General features: G+C 32.5%; 2 protein-coding genes across 3 annotated transcripts; both read right to left on the reverse strand.

Annotated features, from left to right (window-relative positions):
- Nucleotides 1-60: 60 nt before the first annotated feature.
- On the reverse strand, nt 61-3322 carry LOC137814194 (isoamylase 2, chloroplastic). Its single transcript, XM_068616786.1, has one exon. The coding sequence runs from the start codon at nt 2875-2877 to the stop codon at nt 280-282; it is 2598 nt and encodes an 865-aa protein (XP_068472887.1). The 5' UTR covers nt 2878-3322; the 3' UTR covers nt 61-279.
- Nucleotides 3323-6108: 2786 nt separating this feature from the next.
- On the reverse strand, nt 6109-16178 carry LOC137814195 (CSC1-like protein At4g02900). 2 transcript variants are annotated; one of them, XM_068616787.1, is made up of 13 exons: nt 15977-16178; nt 15612-15772; nt 14407-14740; nt 14092-14247; nt 13659-13794; nt 12576-12677; nt 11489-11608; nt 11261-11341; nt 10072-10412; nt 7812-8057; nt 7405-7729; nt 6967-7200; nt 6158-6638 (listed from the first exon to the last, which is right to left on the reverse strand). In XM_068616787.1, exons 3-13 carry the CDS (start codon nt 14715-14717, stop codon nt 6429-6431), a joined length of 2262 nt encoding a protein of 753 aa, XP_068472888.1. In that variant the 5' UTR covers nt 14718-14740; nt 15612-15772; nt 15977-16178; the 3' UTR covers nt 6158-6428. The 2 variants fall into 2 exon arrangements, with proteins under 2 accessions (XP_068472889.1, XP_068472888.1); XM_068616788.1 differs by lacking the exon at nt 15612-15772 and having other exon boundaries at nt 6109-6638; nt 15977-16127.
- Nucleotides 16179-20095: the final 3917 nt, after the last annotated feature.

Genomic DNA, 20095 nt, shown 5'->3' on the forward strand with positions numbered 1-20095 from the left:
AGTCACAACAAGGGAGAGTTGTATGTATGTAGTATTTTTCTTGCATATAAAAAAATACTATTTTCAAAAATAAATACTCCTTATTTATTTATTTAAAAATAAAGACCATAAGAAATCACTACAATAAAACTACTATTTACACAGTATTGGAGCATACATTCCCAGTATGCCTTCTCACCAATTTATTATTACCTCAGTAATTAATCTACAAACCTAAAACTGAATGGCAACATTTGCCAAGTTTGAGAGAAGTTCCTCTGGGGAAGGAATGTATTTGTTTTAAATGGTAGGATTACATGCCTCAAACAAAGCGCAGCTGTGAGACTTCATTTTATAAGTAGACAGACCTGCTTTCATCTCAGGGACAATTTCACCACTGCTAGAGAAAAACCCCGGAAATGGAAGACTTGTGTCAACTAAGCGGTACCATGACATCCCTTCTGGAGGCAAAGGTAAAACTGTACTTTCTGGCTCATCAGCCACATTTAAAGCAATAAATATATCCCCAGAAATATCAGAAGATACAGAGCTCTCTGACAACACTGCTACTTCACTCTTCAAAGTCATGGCCAGGAACTTGCATGATGGGTCTTCCCATCTTGGTGGTGCCCCATCACTTCCATACCATTCTATGTTTTCTTCTTTTAAGAAGCTCCTTCTCTGAAGAAGATCACTCCTCCTCCTTCTCAGTGAACTCATAAAGAAAATGAATTGTGAGATTTGTTTACCAAAGCCTGTTGTCAAAGCACTCCAAGTCATAGGCTTTATATCATCATATGCAGGAAAACCACCAGATGAGTGGGCACATTCATCTCCCATGTTCAGAACAGGTACTCCTAATGACACAAACAAGATGAAGAGGAAATTACGGATTTGTTTGAGTCGTCTTTCAAGGACACTGGTGTTATTAGTGGGTCCTTCTTCTCCACAATTCCAACTTAATTCATCATCACTGCTGAAGCTGACCAAGTCTACAAGAGAAAATCCAAAGTTCCTGACAATGTAATTAAAAGAGAATGCTGGGCCTCGTCCACCAGAAAACATGTCTCCACTCCCACAAAGTCTTGTTGCAAGGTCGCTAAGAAGATTTTCACCCCTAAAAAAGTTCCTCACGTCATTACAAAATTTTGCATTCATTTCAGCCCATCTCATCCAATGAGGAAAGTGAATTTCCTTCGCTACCGTGTCATGAGGATCCCAACAATCTGCAATGATTTTAGTCTTGGAGAGTACTGGGTCAAAAGCAATTGCTTCAACTAATGGAGGTCTAGATAAGTACTCCCCATGAAATCCCCTCAGCAGGTGTGAAGCATTTATGAAAGAGAAGCCATCAATGTGAAACTCAGTCACCCAATACCGCAGACTATCCAGAATCAAGTTTTGCACTATAGGATAGTTACAGTTCAAAGCACTCTGTATCTTCAAATCACCAACTCCATTTGCTAGGTAGTAGGATGAATCATCAATTCCCTGTAGAGCACCAATCTCAGCAGTATTTGAGAAAACTACTTCCACTAGAACTTCTATCCCATTGGCATGCATAGTTTTAACCATCTCTTTCATAGAGGCCATAGTAGACACAGGACCACCAGATGGTCCATAAATGTGCATCAGGGAGAAAAAATGGCAAGGAAAATATGGTCCTTTTTTTTCATCAGATGTGAAAACCGGCTCCAGCAGAACAGCATTCACGCCTAGATCTTTAAAATGTTGAACCTTCTCAGCCAAACCTGTAAAAGTCCCAGCTGAACCACTTGGAAGTTGGCTTGAGTTATGCTGAGTAAAGCGCTTGACATTCAACCTATAAACCACTAGCTCCTCCATGGACAAATCTGGGAGAAAATCACCACCCCAGTCAAAAGCAGGTTCCTTTCCCAACCATCCAAGATTCTGCACTAGTTCAAGACCACTAGGATAAGAATGACCAACAATCTTAGCATACGGGTCCAAAACAACAAGCTCAGCAGAACTATCACCGTTGTTCTGCTTATGAACACCCCCTCTGCAGCGATAACCATAGCTCACAAAACTCTTGACACTCTCAAACGAGACATGCCAGATGTCACCTGACCTATTCACATAGGGATCCAAATCAACTTCCAAAGCAGGCTTCTCCACACCCTTCTCATCATACAAGCACAAAACCACACTCTCAGCATGTCTAGAGAAAATAGCGAAATTCACAGACCCATCAGGAGAATAAGAGAGCCCCAAAGGACCCGGGTAACCCGGTAGCAAACCAACCGGCACGCAAAAATTCGTTCTCCTATGGCTTATAATCTCCAACCCTGCATCCAAAGATGACATCAAGAAAAATGACAAGTACAAAGGAACATATTTGGCATCAAATTCCAACTCAACTCCAAACTTGCAAACAGAAGTTTGCACCAAAGGACTAACATTCATCCGCTTTGCCGCATTCCCACTCAAACCAGTCGAATCCATATCCACAAAACAAGATGAGTCACCTCTATACACACCCCAACACAACACCAATGTTTCACTGTCACCACAATGATTCACATCCAACGAAGAAATCTCAATGTAAACAAAATACCTATCTTTTTTCTTTGTGACATAAACTTTCACCAAACCCCCACCAGTTTCCGTCCTAAACAAATACGCCAACGCCCCTTTTAGGTCTTCCGGCCGCGTAAAGGGTTCGACTTGCTGCTCCGTCTCCTCAATGGACAATCGTGAAGTGGCACACAATTTGGAGGATGGGTTTCGGAAAAAGGGGAAAAAGTGGTTTTGCAATCCAAGTTGGCGTTGCTTCCTTTGGATCAAGGGTTTGTGAAAGCCAACGCATTTGGCTCCGAATTTGTGTTGATTGAAAGGAATGAGTGAGAATGAGAAGGCTGACACAACACTTGCCATAGTTGAATCCGAGGAAGGAAATTGAGTAGTTGCTATTTACAGCATTGCATTAGGTTGGAGTGACAGAGATTCAGTAAGGTTGTTTTTATGAGTGATGGAAACTTCCATTGTCGATCTGAAGAGTAACTGAAAGAAGGAACACTAAGGTAACGGTTACGCTGAAGACACACTGCTGCTTCTCTCATTACCGTCAGATATGTGAATCTCGTAATGAACGGTTGGGATGTTTGACGGTTAACTGGTTGGTCCAGTTGGTACTGATGTTCAATTACTGGGTTTGAAATTGCAATTCCGTCCTTCTCTCAGGGCTTTGTTACCTTTTGGCCAACGAATGCCACAAAATATCATATTTAAAGGTCCCTTCAAATTTTATTTTATGCACTAATTGAGAGATATTTACACTTCTTACAAGAAAGAAATAAGGTTATTTTAAAGATATTTAAACATTTAAGTAGGTAAAAAGTATTTATGGATTATAAAGGTTATTAGATGTATATTTCATGATAATTTATTTATACTTTATTATCATATTTATGGATTGTAATGATTATTGAGTGCATATTTTATGACAATTTATTTATACTTTATTATCATGGATTCTGTTGAGGCTTAATCTTCTTATTAATTTATGTTTATAATTTATTTAGCAAATTATTTTTTATTTAAGATCTTTGATTAAGTTCTTCTTTTGAGGGTCTCTTGTTTAAACAATGTGGATAGTCAAACTTAACTTATTGTTCAAATGACAGAAATGAAAATTGGTAATAGTTCAACCATTTGGAGTGATATGAATGAGAGATAAAAAAATTTAAGAGTAATAAGACTTCTCATTTTCAAATATTCAAATAATCTAAAGACTGATTATAATGATTATAAGAGATTGAGATAAAACACTCTTAATTATTTAATATTTGATTATATCACTAATATAAAGTATTTGTTACTTTTATTAACAACTCATTGTTTTTGTATTTGTAGAATACATAACTTACTAAGTGGAATTTTCCTTTCTAACTTTAACTTTTTCTTTTATTTAACCATTGTTATCTAGTAATGAATATTGTTCTCGAACAACATCCTTTGGCCCTCCTATCTCCGTCTGAGAAAATCGTACTTCCTTGATCAAAGAATCTTTCACCTGCAAAGATAAAGGGCGCCTTGACGATCGTTTGCACTCCGACGTTCAAGTCAGTATAAGGACAAATAAACACTAAGTGTATAAAGTAGTTTCAATCTTAGAAAATTGTGTCCCTTGTTATAGGGTTCTTAGCACCCTTTATATAGGTTGAAATTAGGGTTTACCTTTGTTCCTTTACCGATGTCTAGGGTTCCTTGGAGAATGTCCCTGCGCCGCTATGACATAATCTTAGCGTAATCTGGCACATGGAACATCCCTTAACTGGAGTGCAACGACTAACAGAATGGTCGCCTGGGTACCAACTTGTGCACCAAGTCTCTGGGGTCATCTGTTTTGCGGGTGCCCTAAGTATTCACGTGTCATGCATGCAACTTCCTTCAGAAACCCTAACCCTAATGGGCCTTAGCGCTTTCAAGGACTGTTTACTCGTGTCGCGCCTGAACGCGCTATACACCACTTGCATGGATCCCTCGTGACTTAGGCTTTTCTCATTTTTATCGTTTTAAATGATAACTGTGTAATTCTGGGATCGACCTTACGTGGCCCAATATAACTGTTTAAACAGTCGATGTCCGATCTCTCCCTCTTTTGATGAGGCCTGATGTCGATCTCCAACGTCGAAGTTTATAGTACCGATGTCCAAAGACTGACCATCACCCTGATATGCTTATCCAGGACCTACCTCACGTGGTCCATCTTTACTATCAGGCACCGGTGTGTGATGTTTGAGGTCAGTCGATGACCGAGGACTGGTCAGGACAAATATAAATGGAAAAAAATTACAATATTGTAGAAATGATTTATAGTTAAAATTTAAAATTAATATATTTTAAAACTAGTGGGATTCATCAATATTTTATATTTATTTTTATATTATTTTTTCAATCAAACACCTTTAACTTTTATTTTATTTTTTACCTATTTTCACTCATCTCTATTTTTATTCACTTTTTATTTTTCTCTTGTCTACCAAATAAACCATTAAAAATAGGTATAAATTTTAAAAGAGTTTAATTACGTATTTAATTGTATGGTTGTTGTGCAAATTTTAACTTTTGGTTCTTACATTTACAAATTATCCATTCTAATACTTATAAAATAAAAACAATAATCATACTTGAAAAAACTACTTTACAGGTAAAGTTTTTATTCTTGTTGAATTTACTTTACAAATAATTTCCACTTTGGACTCAATATGTTGTATGTGAAACTTGTTTCTTGGATAGGGATAATAAAACAAACCAATTTACTAGTCCGCTATTAGTATGACACGACCAACTCACATATTTTTTTAAAATTTATTATAATTAAAAATATTAATATTTTTTGTATTTTTAAAAATATGTAAATTTGTAATAATATTTTAATTTAAATTATAAACATTTATTTTAATTATAAATTATAATTCAGTAGTTTAATATATAAAAATATTTTTTCAATATCAATTAAATGCATTGATTAAAAAGCAAGTAGTTAAATTCTTAAAAAAATCATAATTAAATGTGTCTTTAATATATATCAGCGGCATGATGATGAATTTACCCATTTTATCAACCATATGGTTAGGTGTGTCAAGTTCATTAGATTTGGAACCATTGAAGAGTATAAAGCTTTACATTATTTATAACAAAGGAGGACTATAATTGCTAATATTATAAACATTTGAGACCCTTATATAAACTAAACTAAGACATTTTGAGGATTTGTTTGCAAACTTGATAACTTCCAAAACTTAATTTTACAGGTAAACTATTAATGGATTTTATGTGGAGTTCACCTAGCCTTAGGAGAGGATGAAGAGGAATAATGAGATAAGAGAAAAAGAGTTTGTGTTGTGTTGTGTCACATAATCCGTCAACTCTTTTCTGTCTTCTCTCAATTCTCTTACTCACTCACTCACTCCTCACCGTTCCCTTCTTTATCAAACTGTTATCAGAAACAGACATCTCTTCATTATTCATTCTTTCCATTCAAGAGTTTTGTCGTTTGTGGCTTGTCTATCTGCAAGACTGTATTAACACCGCCGAATGAACCAATCACTTGTGCAACAAATTTATATAAAAAGTGGTAAAAATTTGATAAAAAAACGTACTGTAAAAACCTTCTGTAAAGATAAATTTCTTTTTGATGCGGATACAATTATCACAAAAGAAACAGTTATTTTCATCCCAGAGCTGTTATTTTTCACTTATTGTACATATTGAACAGAGTATTTTCTACATTAGTTACAAGAAAATAAAACATACTGATATTTACACAAGAAATAACATTTTTGGAAGGCAATGGATATCAACAGGATGTTACGATGCTATTGGTTTTGGGAATGCTGCTTGATGCATCTCAAATTTCAACTAAAAATAGTTGATTCTCATTCAAATTTCAACTTTTCTTGGAATCTCAAATGAACTGTACCTTAGCAACTGCCGGTTTCACTACCATTTTTGCTACTCCGAGTAGGTCTTGTAGTCTGAATTAGTGGATTATCCTCTTCATCATCAACGACTACTGGTTTTTCAAAATCATCGTCCTTAAAAACTGGGTGTACGTAAGCCTTCTGAAGGTAAAGTCTCAGGTTTAAGTTTGGCTCAACAGCACGTTCAAGTGTATCCTTCACCATGGCTTCCTGTCAAATCTCAAATATGTCAGCTAATACAGGACCATAATTAATATCTGCCTCTCAAAACTATATCTACTCAGATTCTGTTAGGATAAACTTCTGTACAGACACATACAAAAAAAAATCAAGTAAAATGCATTGAACTTTTCCTTAAAATAAAAACAATTTATGTATCTTTCTTTTAATAAAAATTAAGTGAATATGATAACAGCAGATATATCTGACATGCCAAACCACATAACACAACTTGTTTCCTTGTACATATGGTTGTTCTCTGTAACATACACAATAATACTTTAACATGTATATGCATACTTATAATTGCTTAACCAACCTCTAGTGGAAATTTTACAAATGCAGATTCGAAGAGACCTTTGCAATATCTGTGAAACCAGAATGTCAAGATGGGTTGTGCAATAAGCACTAACGTCGACGTTTCTGTACCTCTTGTACTTAACAATCCCATCAGAAGAATTTGAGATATAATCAACCCCGTAACTACTCGCCCATGGACATCTGGCCAAAACGCAGCTCCACTCTCGTATTGCTGGTTATACACATTGATAATCTTTGGACAAGAATAAAAAGTGGTTATTAAGCATTATTAGAAACATTATCATTTTACTTTAATGTAGGACATGCAAGGTTAGTAGGTGAAGCAGCAATCAAAACAATTCCAAAAGTGAGTTTAGCTGTATTTTTCATCTTGCTGTTTCCTGGGCTTGTTTAGGTATGCATAAACTACAACAACAAAATATTGGTGCAGACTTACCTGGTGCCGAAAGATCAAGTAGGCAAAACCAAAGAAGATTACAATGAAGGGGAGAAGAAAAGGTGTGACTGGAGCGTACACCTGCCCCAGCACGAAATATAACTGGATGCGAGGTTCAGATGTAGAAAATTCCAAGCTTCCAGGATCCATTGCATTCTCTCTGTCTTGCTCCGTCTTCACCAAGAATGTGTTTTTAAGGTGGAAAGTAATTAACGGAGATAACCTGAGAATCTCTGCAGCTATTCCAGCCCAACCATCCACCATTATGTATGTGATGAAAAATGTGGCTTTCATGGGGATTGTACTGCCAACAGTTTTTGTGAACCTGAAAATTAATATTCCATGTCAGATGCTGCCAATCTCAGTGTCCATATAAAATATCTAAACTAAACAAATTCAGAGCCTACTCTGTAGAGGGCTGGTTAAGAAACTGCTGAAGTTGCTGAAATGCTGTTCCTGTTATTATACTCCCAAGGAATACATTGATGAGAATAAACAAGTAATATTTGGAAGCTGACCTCCGATCCAAACCTGAAAGGGAAGTAAAACCTTCCATTTTGGACATCGTCATCAGAATTTTCGGAAGCAACGCAAGAAATATCTTTAATGCTAGCCCGGGAAGAAATCCTTGAATGAGAGACTTCACCGATGGCCTGCAACAGAGTAACTCAGTGCATCAAACCACATCCATTACAGAAAGAAATGGCGCTTTTGAAACAATAAATATTCCATAGTAAGCCACTTAAATATTTCAGTAATTCACTCAACAAAAGATTTCAAGATCAACTTAATTGAAGACTAAACTCAAATTAGGAAACCAAACTAAAAATCTTTACGAAACTGCATTTAATATTCATCTAAAAAAAATAGTAAACATATACGTAATACCTCTCTAGATGTACAAAAAAAAATACAATATAAATAAGAAATTAATATTATTAATACTTTTGAAATAGTTATCAAATTTGTAATACATTGTTTATTACACTAAATTAGTATTAAATTTATTAAAAACATTAACTAATTTAATTTTTGAATTGTATATTAATCTTTTGAAATAACAACTATTTTAGTTTTTAAAGTAAATAATAAAAAGGGCTGATATTTTATTATTTTAAAATTAAATGAATGTTTTTGTAATTTCGTAAACTTGACTGATTTGTATTCTTAATTTCAGAGAATAATTTGGTGTGTATTTATAAAATAATTAAATTGTTAAACATCTTGTAAGATTAATAATTTATACTATTGTATTATAAATTGAAATTATAAACATGATTCAGTTATTATTCACAATACTGTCGGAATTCGATCCTCTAGAGTCAAATTCTGACATGTGAACAATTATCACCCGTATAAAAAAAATCTATATTTATCATTGTTTATGGAAGGTAAACTATTCATAAGTTAAAATTCAAGAGAATTGATTTCCGACATGTAAATAGTAGACAAGTCTATTTGAATAAATAAAGTTTAAAATAATTTATTTGGAAAAAAATCTCCTCTATATACATTTCACATATTATTCAGTTAATAAAAGAATATATTTCAACTATTTCTAACTATGATTCTTTGAATCTTTATTCATCTATTTACTTTTCTTAATTGCATATTAGTTTCAATTTTTTTAAAAAAAATATTATGCCACAACTTAAATATATAACCTCAAAATATAGTTTATATATTTGAAAATATTTATTTATTTTAAGTTTAAATAGTAATATAATTTATATATTTAAATTATTTTTTCTTATAAAATTTATTAATATAAAATAAACATTTATATTTTATAATTATATAGTAAAATATTAATTTATAATAATCAGATTGATTAGTAAAGGAGATGTAATTTTATCCAATAATATAGTTAAATTCATTCTAATTGATTACATTACAAAATATTTAAGGTGATTACATAACAAAAAAACACTTATTATATTTTTACATGTTCATTTAATATTTAAAAAAAAAACAGAAGCCAAAAATAAATTAAAAACAACAACTTATTTAGAATAGTTTATAAAAATAAACAAGTGTAAAAGTGGTTTTCAAAATTGACTAACATTGAAAGCTTTTTATTAAAAAAAAAAAGTAGTTTTCAAAAAACACATAGGACCACATTTAATAGAAAAATAAAATAATTATAATTGGAAAAAATTTCTTTAACACCACAAATACACTAAACACATATACCTGCAAACACATTATAATAATTGTAATCAAACATTTGTACTGTTTTTGAAACAATCACTTTTTTTTATCATTTTTTTTCAAAAACACGTTATTTCTAATTTAACAAACCCTAGTTAGTTTTAAATGATTGAAAATGCTAACCATAAGTTTGATTACAGGTGAAAATATACTGAAAAGTGTAATGCAATCACGAAAGCCTTAAATGATTATGTAACAAAAGAAGACTTAGATGATTGGCATAAGAATCCCTTAAATGATTATAGAATAATGAAAACATTTAATGTTTTGAGAATTTTAAAAGATATATATTTTCCCTGGTTACATGGGATTTGAGTAGTTTATATGAGATCTTATGTTTAAACTTCAGTTTTGTGGGAGGGAAAAATGAAAAATCAAGTAGAAATTTATTAGCAATTTAGCATTCAAATTTAGTATAGTAAAATTAATAACTGGTATGAGATTGAGACCACTTACTTTTGGATTATAGGCTTCAAGAAAGGAAAGACCTTCATAATTGACTCAATGTTGGCCAAAGATTGGACAAATGCTATTGGTATCATAAAGCAAAATGTCAGCAAAAATAAAGAAACGGTCATGACCAATCTTCTCATGCTGAGGTCAAAATATGGAATTGCAAGATTTTCCCAAAAGACATCCCGAGGCTCAGGAGCCCATTCTGTGAGCCAAATTGTAGTATTACTGGTTTGCTGAGTTTGAGCGCACACAGCAGCCCCCCATCGTGTTTTGAATGAAACAAAAGCTGCAGGAATAACAGCTTCCGGATTGTTTATAACATGTTCTCTTTCTTCCGCTTCCTGTTTGAAATCATCGAAAGAAATCAATACCCACATATCAACTGATTTAGCCAGTAAAAGTTGCATCTAGTCTGGTTTCCACCTTTGACGAATCTATCCGTAAATATTTATAAAAAACTAAAATCAATTTATGTGATAAAAAAAATATATAACTTTTCTAAAATTTTATTTTTAACTGATGCATAAACTAATTTTAATTTATAAAAATACTAATTTCATTTTCCTTTATAAAAGTATTTGTAATAAAATTCTTCCAAACATGTCTAATGACTAAATTTCCGTTTATTCTTCCCATTCTCTTTTTTTCCCCTCCCCTTACACATACGGGCGCAAGGTGAATCTTTGCAATTAAAATTTATATCATGCATGTAAACTACAAGTTCAAGTAGCCGTCATTCCTGGCATTTTAATTTTAAAATAAACTAATAATTGACTAGCCATATGTTAGTTTCCGAGTACCTGCAAGGAAAAACAGAAACCGTGCCATTTACAACTTGTACATGTACCACTTGGAATTTTCCGATATAAACATGAGGATAATAATCAAAAGCGAGAACAACCAAATTAGCAAGTGAAACAAGAGCATGGAATGAAACGATATGTCCAAAATGTTTTGAGTTCCCTAAATATAACATGATATCCCATTTCTAAAAGCAAAGTAGCTCATTATCTCCACTGGTTATAGCAATGATATGTAATTACCATAATTTGATTACTTCATATTATTATAAAAGTGATAAGAGTAGGCAAGCTGACCTGATAAAATCTGTGAAAAGGAACTATAATTACATAAAGGGATAAGAAGGGTGACATTGACGTATCCATTGTATAATTTGATCAGTACTTACTTCTTTGCTCTGTTTATCAATTTGTGCAGAGTAATGATCAATAGCATCAACTTTATTCCCCAATAAACCCATGAAACCTGTCTATAGATAAGAAATCAAGTCGTGAACCAAAAGGTTATTAGTTGATGCCACTTCATGGCTATTCTCGTGAAAAAGAAAATGCCAAAAGGAGGTCTCTTCTACTGAAATTAGAAGTTATTTAGTAGTAAATCGTGAAAAGAAAGCTACCCGAGTAGTTGGCCTCTTGGAAGGACTTCTTTCGTATTTGTTTTGGTAATAAATATACCAGTTCATACATTGCTTCTTCTGTGCAACTATTGCTGCAAGCTTGTTCGCGTTATAAACAACCTATCAATAATTGATAATAAATTATTCTTTTGTTACACGAGAGAAAATCGAATAAGTAATACAGATTCAAGATTCATAATAGAAGATCCTCAAAAATTGAAGTAACTCTCAGTAAATTACAAATCATAATTCCTAAGAGGAACGCCAATATGTTAAAATGTTGGGTTTTGACCCGTAATTCTTAGTTGAATAAGGGTCCATGGTTTCCCATTTTTAAGTTTTAACTATATATCAAGATAAGTGAGATATATAGTTCGTATCATGATACAGACTTTTTGTTTATCCATCAAATAAATTACTGTAAGTTACCGCGAGGGCGCAAGTGTTTAAGTGAAGTCCACTCAGTACAAAAAGGGTGAGTTGAGTAACACTAACACATAAGTAAAAAGAACTATAAATTTAATGTTTTTTTAGTTTTGAATTGAGTGTAGTATCAAATTCATTTGCATTAGACTCGTAGCTCATTGAAGAAAATCTCTCCATGTTTCTCTTCTTTGGATTTCTCAGCAACAATAAAATAATACTAGTATTGATTGGTAGGATTATGGGAATGAGAGAGAACATATTGTGAGTAATGTTAGAGGAAGGTTGTCAACCTCGTCCGTAAAAGTTGCAGGGAATTATAAGGTTTATAGCTTTGTCAATAAAATTGTAATAGCAGTATGTATGAGGATTTGCAACTTATACAAAGTTGTTAATAGTGGTGGGAGTATTACTTATTCAAGGATTTGGACGTGTTGGATCACTTTAAATTTTAAGCTTGATGTGTTTGCAATATTTTGTATTACTATGTGTTTATGACGCGTTTTTGCATATATACATCTATTTTTCCCAGGTTCGGGTCACCCTTTATGTGAGGGTTTAAGTAAGCACACGAAGAGGGGAAGTGGTAATTCCCAAACAAAAACAACTAAGAAAAAGTATACATTTTTTACAGATTATTTCTATTTGCAATTAAGCAACATACCTGATGCATTAGATAGTGATCAGGATGGTTGACGCAAAAAAAATGTTCGATGTGCTCAGTGACAGATTCATCGGGATCTGGGGGAACACTCCTCACCAGGACCTGTAAAAATATGAGTGGTTATTACAAACAATATTCAGCTTGCTAAAGGACGGCTGGAAATCGGCTGCAATTATTAGCTCAATCCTTCCAATAACGGGAAACAAAAACAAACACATGCATTATATAAAGCATAAATGAACGCCGCAACTTAAAACTCTTTTGGAAAGTGACCCAGGAATAAGCAAATGGTATTCAACATAGAATACAGCTAAACAAGCAACTGAAAAGGATAGTTTTGCTAGCAAGTCTCCTAAAAATGCTAAATACGGATACTAACTTTCAGATCGTCAATGTCCAATCAAACATATACAAGCTGAAAGACCATCGCATTTAATATTCAACATTAGAAGACAACTAGCAAGCATCTAACAAGGATAGTTTTGATAGCAAGTCTGCTAAAATTACTAAAAATACGGATACTAACTTTCTGATCATTAATATCCTATAAAACAAATACAAGCTTAAAGACTATTATCATGTTTAATTGTAGAATGCATGGCATGAAAATAGGGAGAGTAGAAATCCCCATCCATGCACAGGGCCGCCAGTATAAGCCAGCGGGCGTACACACTCTGTCGTTGTAATATAATATTAGCACTAGATTCGGATTTTTTTAATAATTTTACATGGATGAAACAGAACCGGATGTTTTAACAAAATCCCTTCCTTTGAATTACTAGAAAAAGTATTCAGTCAAATGTTGGATCCACTGATCCAGGAGCATTTGAGGAAGAACCTGACATGTCAAAGAAATACAATGGTAACTCGGCCACAAAATAACACACAGAATTACATGATATTCAGATAAGATAAACTTCCGTAAATATGAGTAGCCACTCTCTTCGTATCGGCAAGAAAATGGATTTGTAGGAGCTAGAACACCATAAATGAAAAAATTTAGGTACCGATTTTCCATGTTTTTTCTTTGTTATGAAGGGCAGTGAAGCAGCGAAGGAGGCTTAGTGAAAATGACCAACTTACAGTAAATTGGTCCGGACGACGACTTTCAGCTGCCACAAATCGCAATCTCATTGCTGCTACATTCTTGTACTCCTTATAGAGACTATAGCATGTCCAAAATGAGAAGACATATGACATTACAATATGCGCCCAAAACCTGGAAGAAAACGAAGTGAAATCTCGAAACATCAACTGCAAAGCAGGCAGATTACGTAACGCGAAACTCAAGGCGAAAAATTAGAGTCTGAAACCCTATTAAAATAAAAGAGGAAGAGGAAGTTAAGTCAATTAATATTTAAACTTTTAGAGGTATTCTGATTTTCTTAATAAAAAGGCAAAGATCAAAGTTGCAATTACGTTCCCAACACAACCAATAACTTCCATTTATAAAGAATCCACATTATGAGAGCAAGAGAAAGAAACTCAGAGTTGGTACAACAGTCATAAATCTAACCTATCTGATCCAAATGGAATGTTTGATATTGAAATCTTGTCAATATCGCTATAAGTCAAATTCTTAGTTCCCGGTGCTTCCAATGTTTTCCCTGTCCAGTTAACAGGAACCAAAACCATAAAAGCAAGCAGGGTAATGGGGGCAAATATTTTGAACCTGTACACGAGTATTCCAATCAGATAAAAAAATATATCACAAAAGAAAACGGGTCAAATATTTAAATACAAGACAGTATATCAGATATTGTTGTCCCTCTTAAACTAAGTCCATTTGTACGTATGTAAATATCAATGCGATACTTGGTGCCCAACTCACCCTAGAAGATATATTCGAATGTACACTGCTGAGTCAAGGCCTGCATGATCAATAAGTTCTGGTTCTGGCATACGCAATGCTGCAGGCATCCAGTTCAGAAACCTGATGTAGGTCCCACAGTCCAAGTTAACAAATTTCTTTACCGTTGAGGAACCTGTTGGGCTGCCTCTTATCCCCTTCAGATACCATTTTGGGAAGTAGACCCGGTCATTAAAGGGCTGAAGTCGCAATACTGCAAATGCTAACAGGAATGCCAATGCAGTCAACAGATTGATGGATGCCGAAAGACTAATATCTGCAATACTCGCCATTATATTCTTTCTCAAGGCTTAATCTGTATCATATACAAACATCCCAAATTGGTTTTCCATTTTGCAACCATCAAGTCGTACTATATCTTATGTATTTAACTACATCTAAATCAATAACTTCTATAATTTATTATAAATGTTATCTCAATCTCAAACACATAAATGGTTATTCATTGCATTTTATCCTGCATTCTAAAAAAGCCAAATTTGAACAAAAAATTGTTTAATTAGTTTCCATTTTCCGCCACAATGCTCCACAAGCTACTAAGCATCAATGTCGTAATTATGTATCAAGCACAAGCACTCAACTGATATGTGATGAACTAGAGAAGTCGTAGATAAAAGAACCACATTAACTACTTTTTATCCAGCACTTATTAGAGAAGTCAAAATTCAAATTATAATATAAACCAATAATAACTTCATAATTTATAACACAAAGTGCATGCATTTTTTTTATCAGAAAGTGCATGCATTTAATCACAGACCATTACTAGCAGCATTCAACTCAACACTTTAGAGGAACCAAATTTGAATAAAACTAGTTCTTCTCTAACTGGCTTCCATTTTTCACACCACAATTGTCAACAAGTCAAAGACACTTCATAGTTATGAATTTGAAAGGTTATCTGAACCAGGTCAAAATTCAGATTAAAGGAGAAAAAAATAAAACCTATTATATCTACATTTTTCTCTCAGTTTCTCACTATCTCGCTAGGTTTCATCTACTAGAGTTAAGCTGTCCGTTAATCTTCATTTAAATCAATAACTTCATAATTTATCATATCTCTGCAAGCATCACATCCTCCGCCATTATTAATGACATTCTATCTTTCACTTTAATTATAAATCAATAACTTCATAATTTATTATAGAAATTCAGGCATATTTTACCGAAATCTAGACGTTATCAACAACGTTTAATCCTCCACTAGGAATTATTTACAAATTTCTTCTCTGACTAGCTTCCACTTTCCACTTTCCACACCACAACGATGAACAAGTTACACGCATCAATCTGGAGTCGAGTCATAGCTGTGTATTCAGGCATTCAACTGTTCTCAGATGAACCAGCGCAAAATTCAGATAAAAGAACCAGAGAAACAAAGAAAACCATCAGTTTCATCAACTTCTATTGTTATCTAAGCTAGCATGCACGCAAGAGCAATTATTAGCGCCATTGCAAATTCCAGAACGTTCAAAATAAGCAAACGTCTAAACCTAACACAAGAGCATTGAGGATTGGAACGGAAATTTACGGGACAATTTCACTGTGAAAGCTTCTATCCGGCGACGAATCCTGAATGTGAATGCATGTTTGGTTGATAGGAAAAGAAAAGCGGTGGCCGCGCTGTGGTTTCCGTGTTTGTAAAACGAGAGAGAGCAGAATTTGTTGTGGTGGCGGTGTCTAAACAGCGGAGAGAAAAATGCGAAGTGAATTTAATTACGCTCTTTGCGCGCAGAGAAAGAGAGGGATTGTGTTGGGCGCCAAAAGCTTCGGAGGCATGTCAAATAGTTACCATCCTTTTTTACCGTTTTCTCTTTGATCTGGACTCACCGCTTACTAATGCCGCTACTTACCATCAACGCGGAAAATTTGGAATTTTTTTTATTTAAGATTAGTTTATTTTAATTATTTAAAAGTATCATAAATGCTTTCTAATTTTAAACGTTTAAAATATGTTACGAATACTTTTAAACACATTATTTTTATACTTTCCTCACATTATTTAAAAGTTGAGTTTACAAATAATTTAAATATTTTTTTTAATTTATCAAAATGATTTAAGTACAAAATTAAAATCTTAAGAGAGTTCTAAACTTCAAAATAAACTGTAGTCAGATATATTGATTGATTTTATTAATATTATCTCGACATATTTAAAGACGAACTAATTTTAATAATTAAAATTTATAAAATAATTTCTAAAAAATTAAAGTTTTCAAACATTTGTAAATACTTTATTAAAATTAAGAATAGTTTAAATAAGTAAAATCTTATAAAAACATGGGAAAGACAATAAGAAAGTCTCTCGCAATCTTACGAAAGCTTGAAAGTTTGGGTGTGATTTATACGTAGAGTAGCAAGGTTTTGATTTATTTATATTTATATTTTATATAGAAAGATTGATAAATGTTACTAATATAAAATAATTTGTATTCGTAACTACGGCACTGAAGTTTAGGTATCTATACTGTACTTTTTTGTGTTCGTTTTAAAAAATTCTTCCAATAACAAGGAGGAAATTATTTTTTTCATGAATTATTGATTAATGTTTAAAATTAAGAACGAATTTAAAACTTGTTAAAATGTTTTTTTTTTAATTTAAACTTTTAGAACACGTTAGTATCTTCATGTAACAGAAAATAGACGAGATCAAATAACTAAATTCGAACGTACTATGTTTATTATATTATTGGAAAATTTTAATATTATACAAATTATTTATAAATTATTTATTGCAAACAGTTATTATTTCAGTATTTATGTAAATAATATTATTCAGTAGAAAATTCGTATAATGAATGATAAATTACAATGTCATATTAAGATTTATTATATATTAAACTCCTACTTTATAATTGTAAAATTAAAAAGTGAAAGGAAAGAATATTATTAATTCAAATTTGAAAAAAAAATGAGTAGCCCATTGCAATAAAACATAAAAAATAAAATAGATACTTTTTAATTTATATATATTTTAATATATGAACAAATTGAATTGTCACAAAATAATGAGTATCGGCATTTAATAAATATTTTAACTCTACTTTTATATAAAGAAAATCATTTGCGGAAAGGGTAAGTTAAAAGACGACTTAGAGTGAGAATAAGTTCAAAGTATATATTTACATATATTGAAAGAAAATTAAATTTCATGTATTTACAAAGCGAAATAAATTTTAAGGATAATTATATTAAAATAGAGTTATATATATATATATATATATATATATAATGCAAAAACACAATATCATAACATATTAAAGTATTTTTCTTTTTCGTTTATATTTACATTTTCTTATTCTCTACATTAAACCATTACCAGATATTTTGTCCGCCATTGACATTGACTTGGGGGACCTTGACACCGTTACCCGCTGGGCAGAAACCCATAAAATCCCATAAAACCGGCTCATGAGATGAGGTTTGCACCCACTTATATACAATGAAATGTCCTAATCTCTAGTCAATGTGGGACCTCCAACACACCCCTCACACCGAGGCTACCAATTCGTGCGTGGAGATATATGTTATGGGTGGTTCGATAACGGCCCGATAGCGGGTGGCCTAATAAGCCCAACAAACACTCGCTATGATAGGCTTGAAATGGCTCTAATACCATGTTAAGAAGTAGACTTTAAGCCTAACTCAACCCCATAAAACCGGCTCATGAGATGAGGTTTGCACCCACTTATATACAATGAATTGTCTTAATCTCTAGTCGATGTGGGACCTCCAACACTTTCTCAGTCTCGTTCTCGCAGTCTCATTCTCACTCTTAGTCTCGTTCAATTGATTCATCTCATTTTCTCGTTCCTTGCTCAAACTCAGATAAGTCTTTCTCAATCTCTATATCTCGTGATTGCGACTCGCAATATTGTTGGTGACGATGCTCAAACACAGGTACTTTAATCTGATTTTTAGTATTAGAGACTTCAAGTTGTTCTTACAATTTGGCAGAGTTTTTTGTTTTTTATTTGATTTTCATTTTCATTTTCGCTTCGTTTTCATTTGATTTTTAATTGTTGTGAATCGTAATGACTCTCACATTTGAACTTTTTTTAGCAATTGTTACAGTGTTATCATCATTTGATATTTTTTTCCTCTTTTAGATTTTTTAGCCATTTGCTTTTGTTGATAAATTCCAAATTGTTGCACAAAAGGATGTTGTTAATCTTTCCAGATTATTGTGATATTAGTCTCTTTGTGTATATCACATTATAGAAGGTTAATATAACCAATATATATTATTTCTATATAATTGTACAAATGAATGTTAATATTACTTCATTACACAATGTGTTTCATTAATTTATGCCAAACTTTTGTTATTTAGTGTATGTTATAATTTGGTTGGTTGTGATATATATGGTGCTCTTGTGCAAAACATGCCAATTAGAGAAGTTTCATGACATATTATGTGTATGTGGCTGTTGTGATAATATTGGTCCTAGGTAACTAGGTTTTTTAAGTTATTGGTGAATTGATGCATGTTTTAAATAATTTTATTGGGGTTAAGTTACCCTCAGATTTTGGTTGATTCGTTGGGTGGGAATAATACGTATGATGGGTCATGGTTAGGGATAAAGTGCAATGGGGATGGAAAGGTGAAAATGGTTATTTTGAATAACTTTAATCTTAGTGGTACTTTAAGTCTTTTTATTGGCAAGTTGGATTCTTTGTTTGGAATAAGGTTGGGAGGTAATGATATCAGTGGTAGGATACCCAGTAATTGGATTAGTTTGAACCATAATTGGTTATACATAATAGAATTGTTGAGCACTTTAAATAGAGTCGTCATAGAGACCTCTGAACCTATATGTGAATGTGAAGAGCTGTAACAGATAGAACATTATCAATAGCCAGTTAACAACTCCTTTGACTGTAAACTATTAAAAGGTTTTCAATAAATATACGATTACTTAGCCTTAATCAATATTTTCCTCATTAGATTCAAAAAGAAAATTGTAATGTGACTTTTGATAAGTCATTTATCTTCTTTGAGATAGCAAGATCCCTTTAGTTATGAGATTTTCTTTTTGTTTTTCTTTTAAAGACGCTTATAGTCAAGAAAGTCATGTTTATTTTACCTTGTTTCCCACTCTCACTGTGCTTCCTGGGCTTTACTTGATCTCTTTATTATATTTATTTTCTCGTCACTTTTGTCTATTCTTTTTAGCTATAGGATATAATATTTCATTAAGAAATCCTCTTGAAATAAGACATTGCATTTAATATTTCATTAAGAAATCCTCTTGAAATAAGACATTGCATTTAATATTTAATTAAGAAATCCTCTTGAAAGAGGACATTCCGATATGAAATAAAGTCAGTTGTTGTGTTTATTAGTTTTGCTATCTGCTTAGTAATCTCTGTTTTTATTTCAACATAACAAGCTTCGTAGTCTCATCCCTTTATTTAAGGAGTAAATGAAACAAATTTTAAATATATCAATTTAATTTTTCAATTTACATTTATACCTTTCATTATAGTTTTTAGTTTAGGGTTTTTATTATATATAATTTTTCAAGTTTTCAACTACTCATTTTTCAAATATAGTCATCATCTTCGGTTAAAAATGTTAAAAAGTTAGTTCTTATAAATTAACATTCAATTGGTATGTCCATATGTAATCTCTTAAAAAATAACTTAA

Source organism: Phaseolus vulgaris, chromosome 1, assembly GCF_000499845.2.
Source record: "Phaseolus vulgaris cultivar G19833 chromosome 1, P. vulgaris v2.0, whole genome shotgun sequence".
Classification (NCBI taxonomy): Eukaryota; Viridiplantae; Streptophyta; class Magnoliopsida; order Fabales; family Fabaceae; genus Phaseolus; species Phaseolus vulgaris.

Bases quoted from the DNA above. Each gene is read 5' to 3' on its own strand.
- LOC137814194 (XM_068616786.1), bottom strand. From the start codon at position 2,877: ATGGCAAGTGTTGTGTCAGCCTTCTCATTCTCACTCATTCCTTTCAAT.
- LOC137814195 (XM_068616788.1), bottom strand. From the start codon at position 14,717: ATGGCGAGTATTGCAGATATTAGTCTTTCGGCATCCATCAATCTGTTG. The intron at 11,609-12,575 runs GTATGTTGCTTA...AATTATTGATAG, and splicing joins ATCACTATCTAATGCATCAG to GTTGTTTATAACGCGAACAA. The intron at 6,639-6,966 runs GTTGGTTAAGCA...GAGATTTGACAG, and splicing joins TTGTAAAATTTCCACTAGAG to GAAGCCATGGTGAAGGATAC.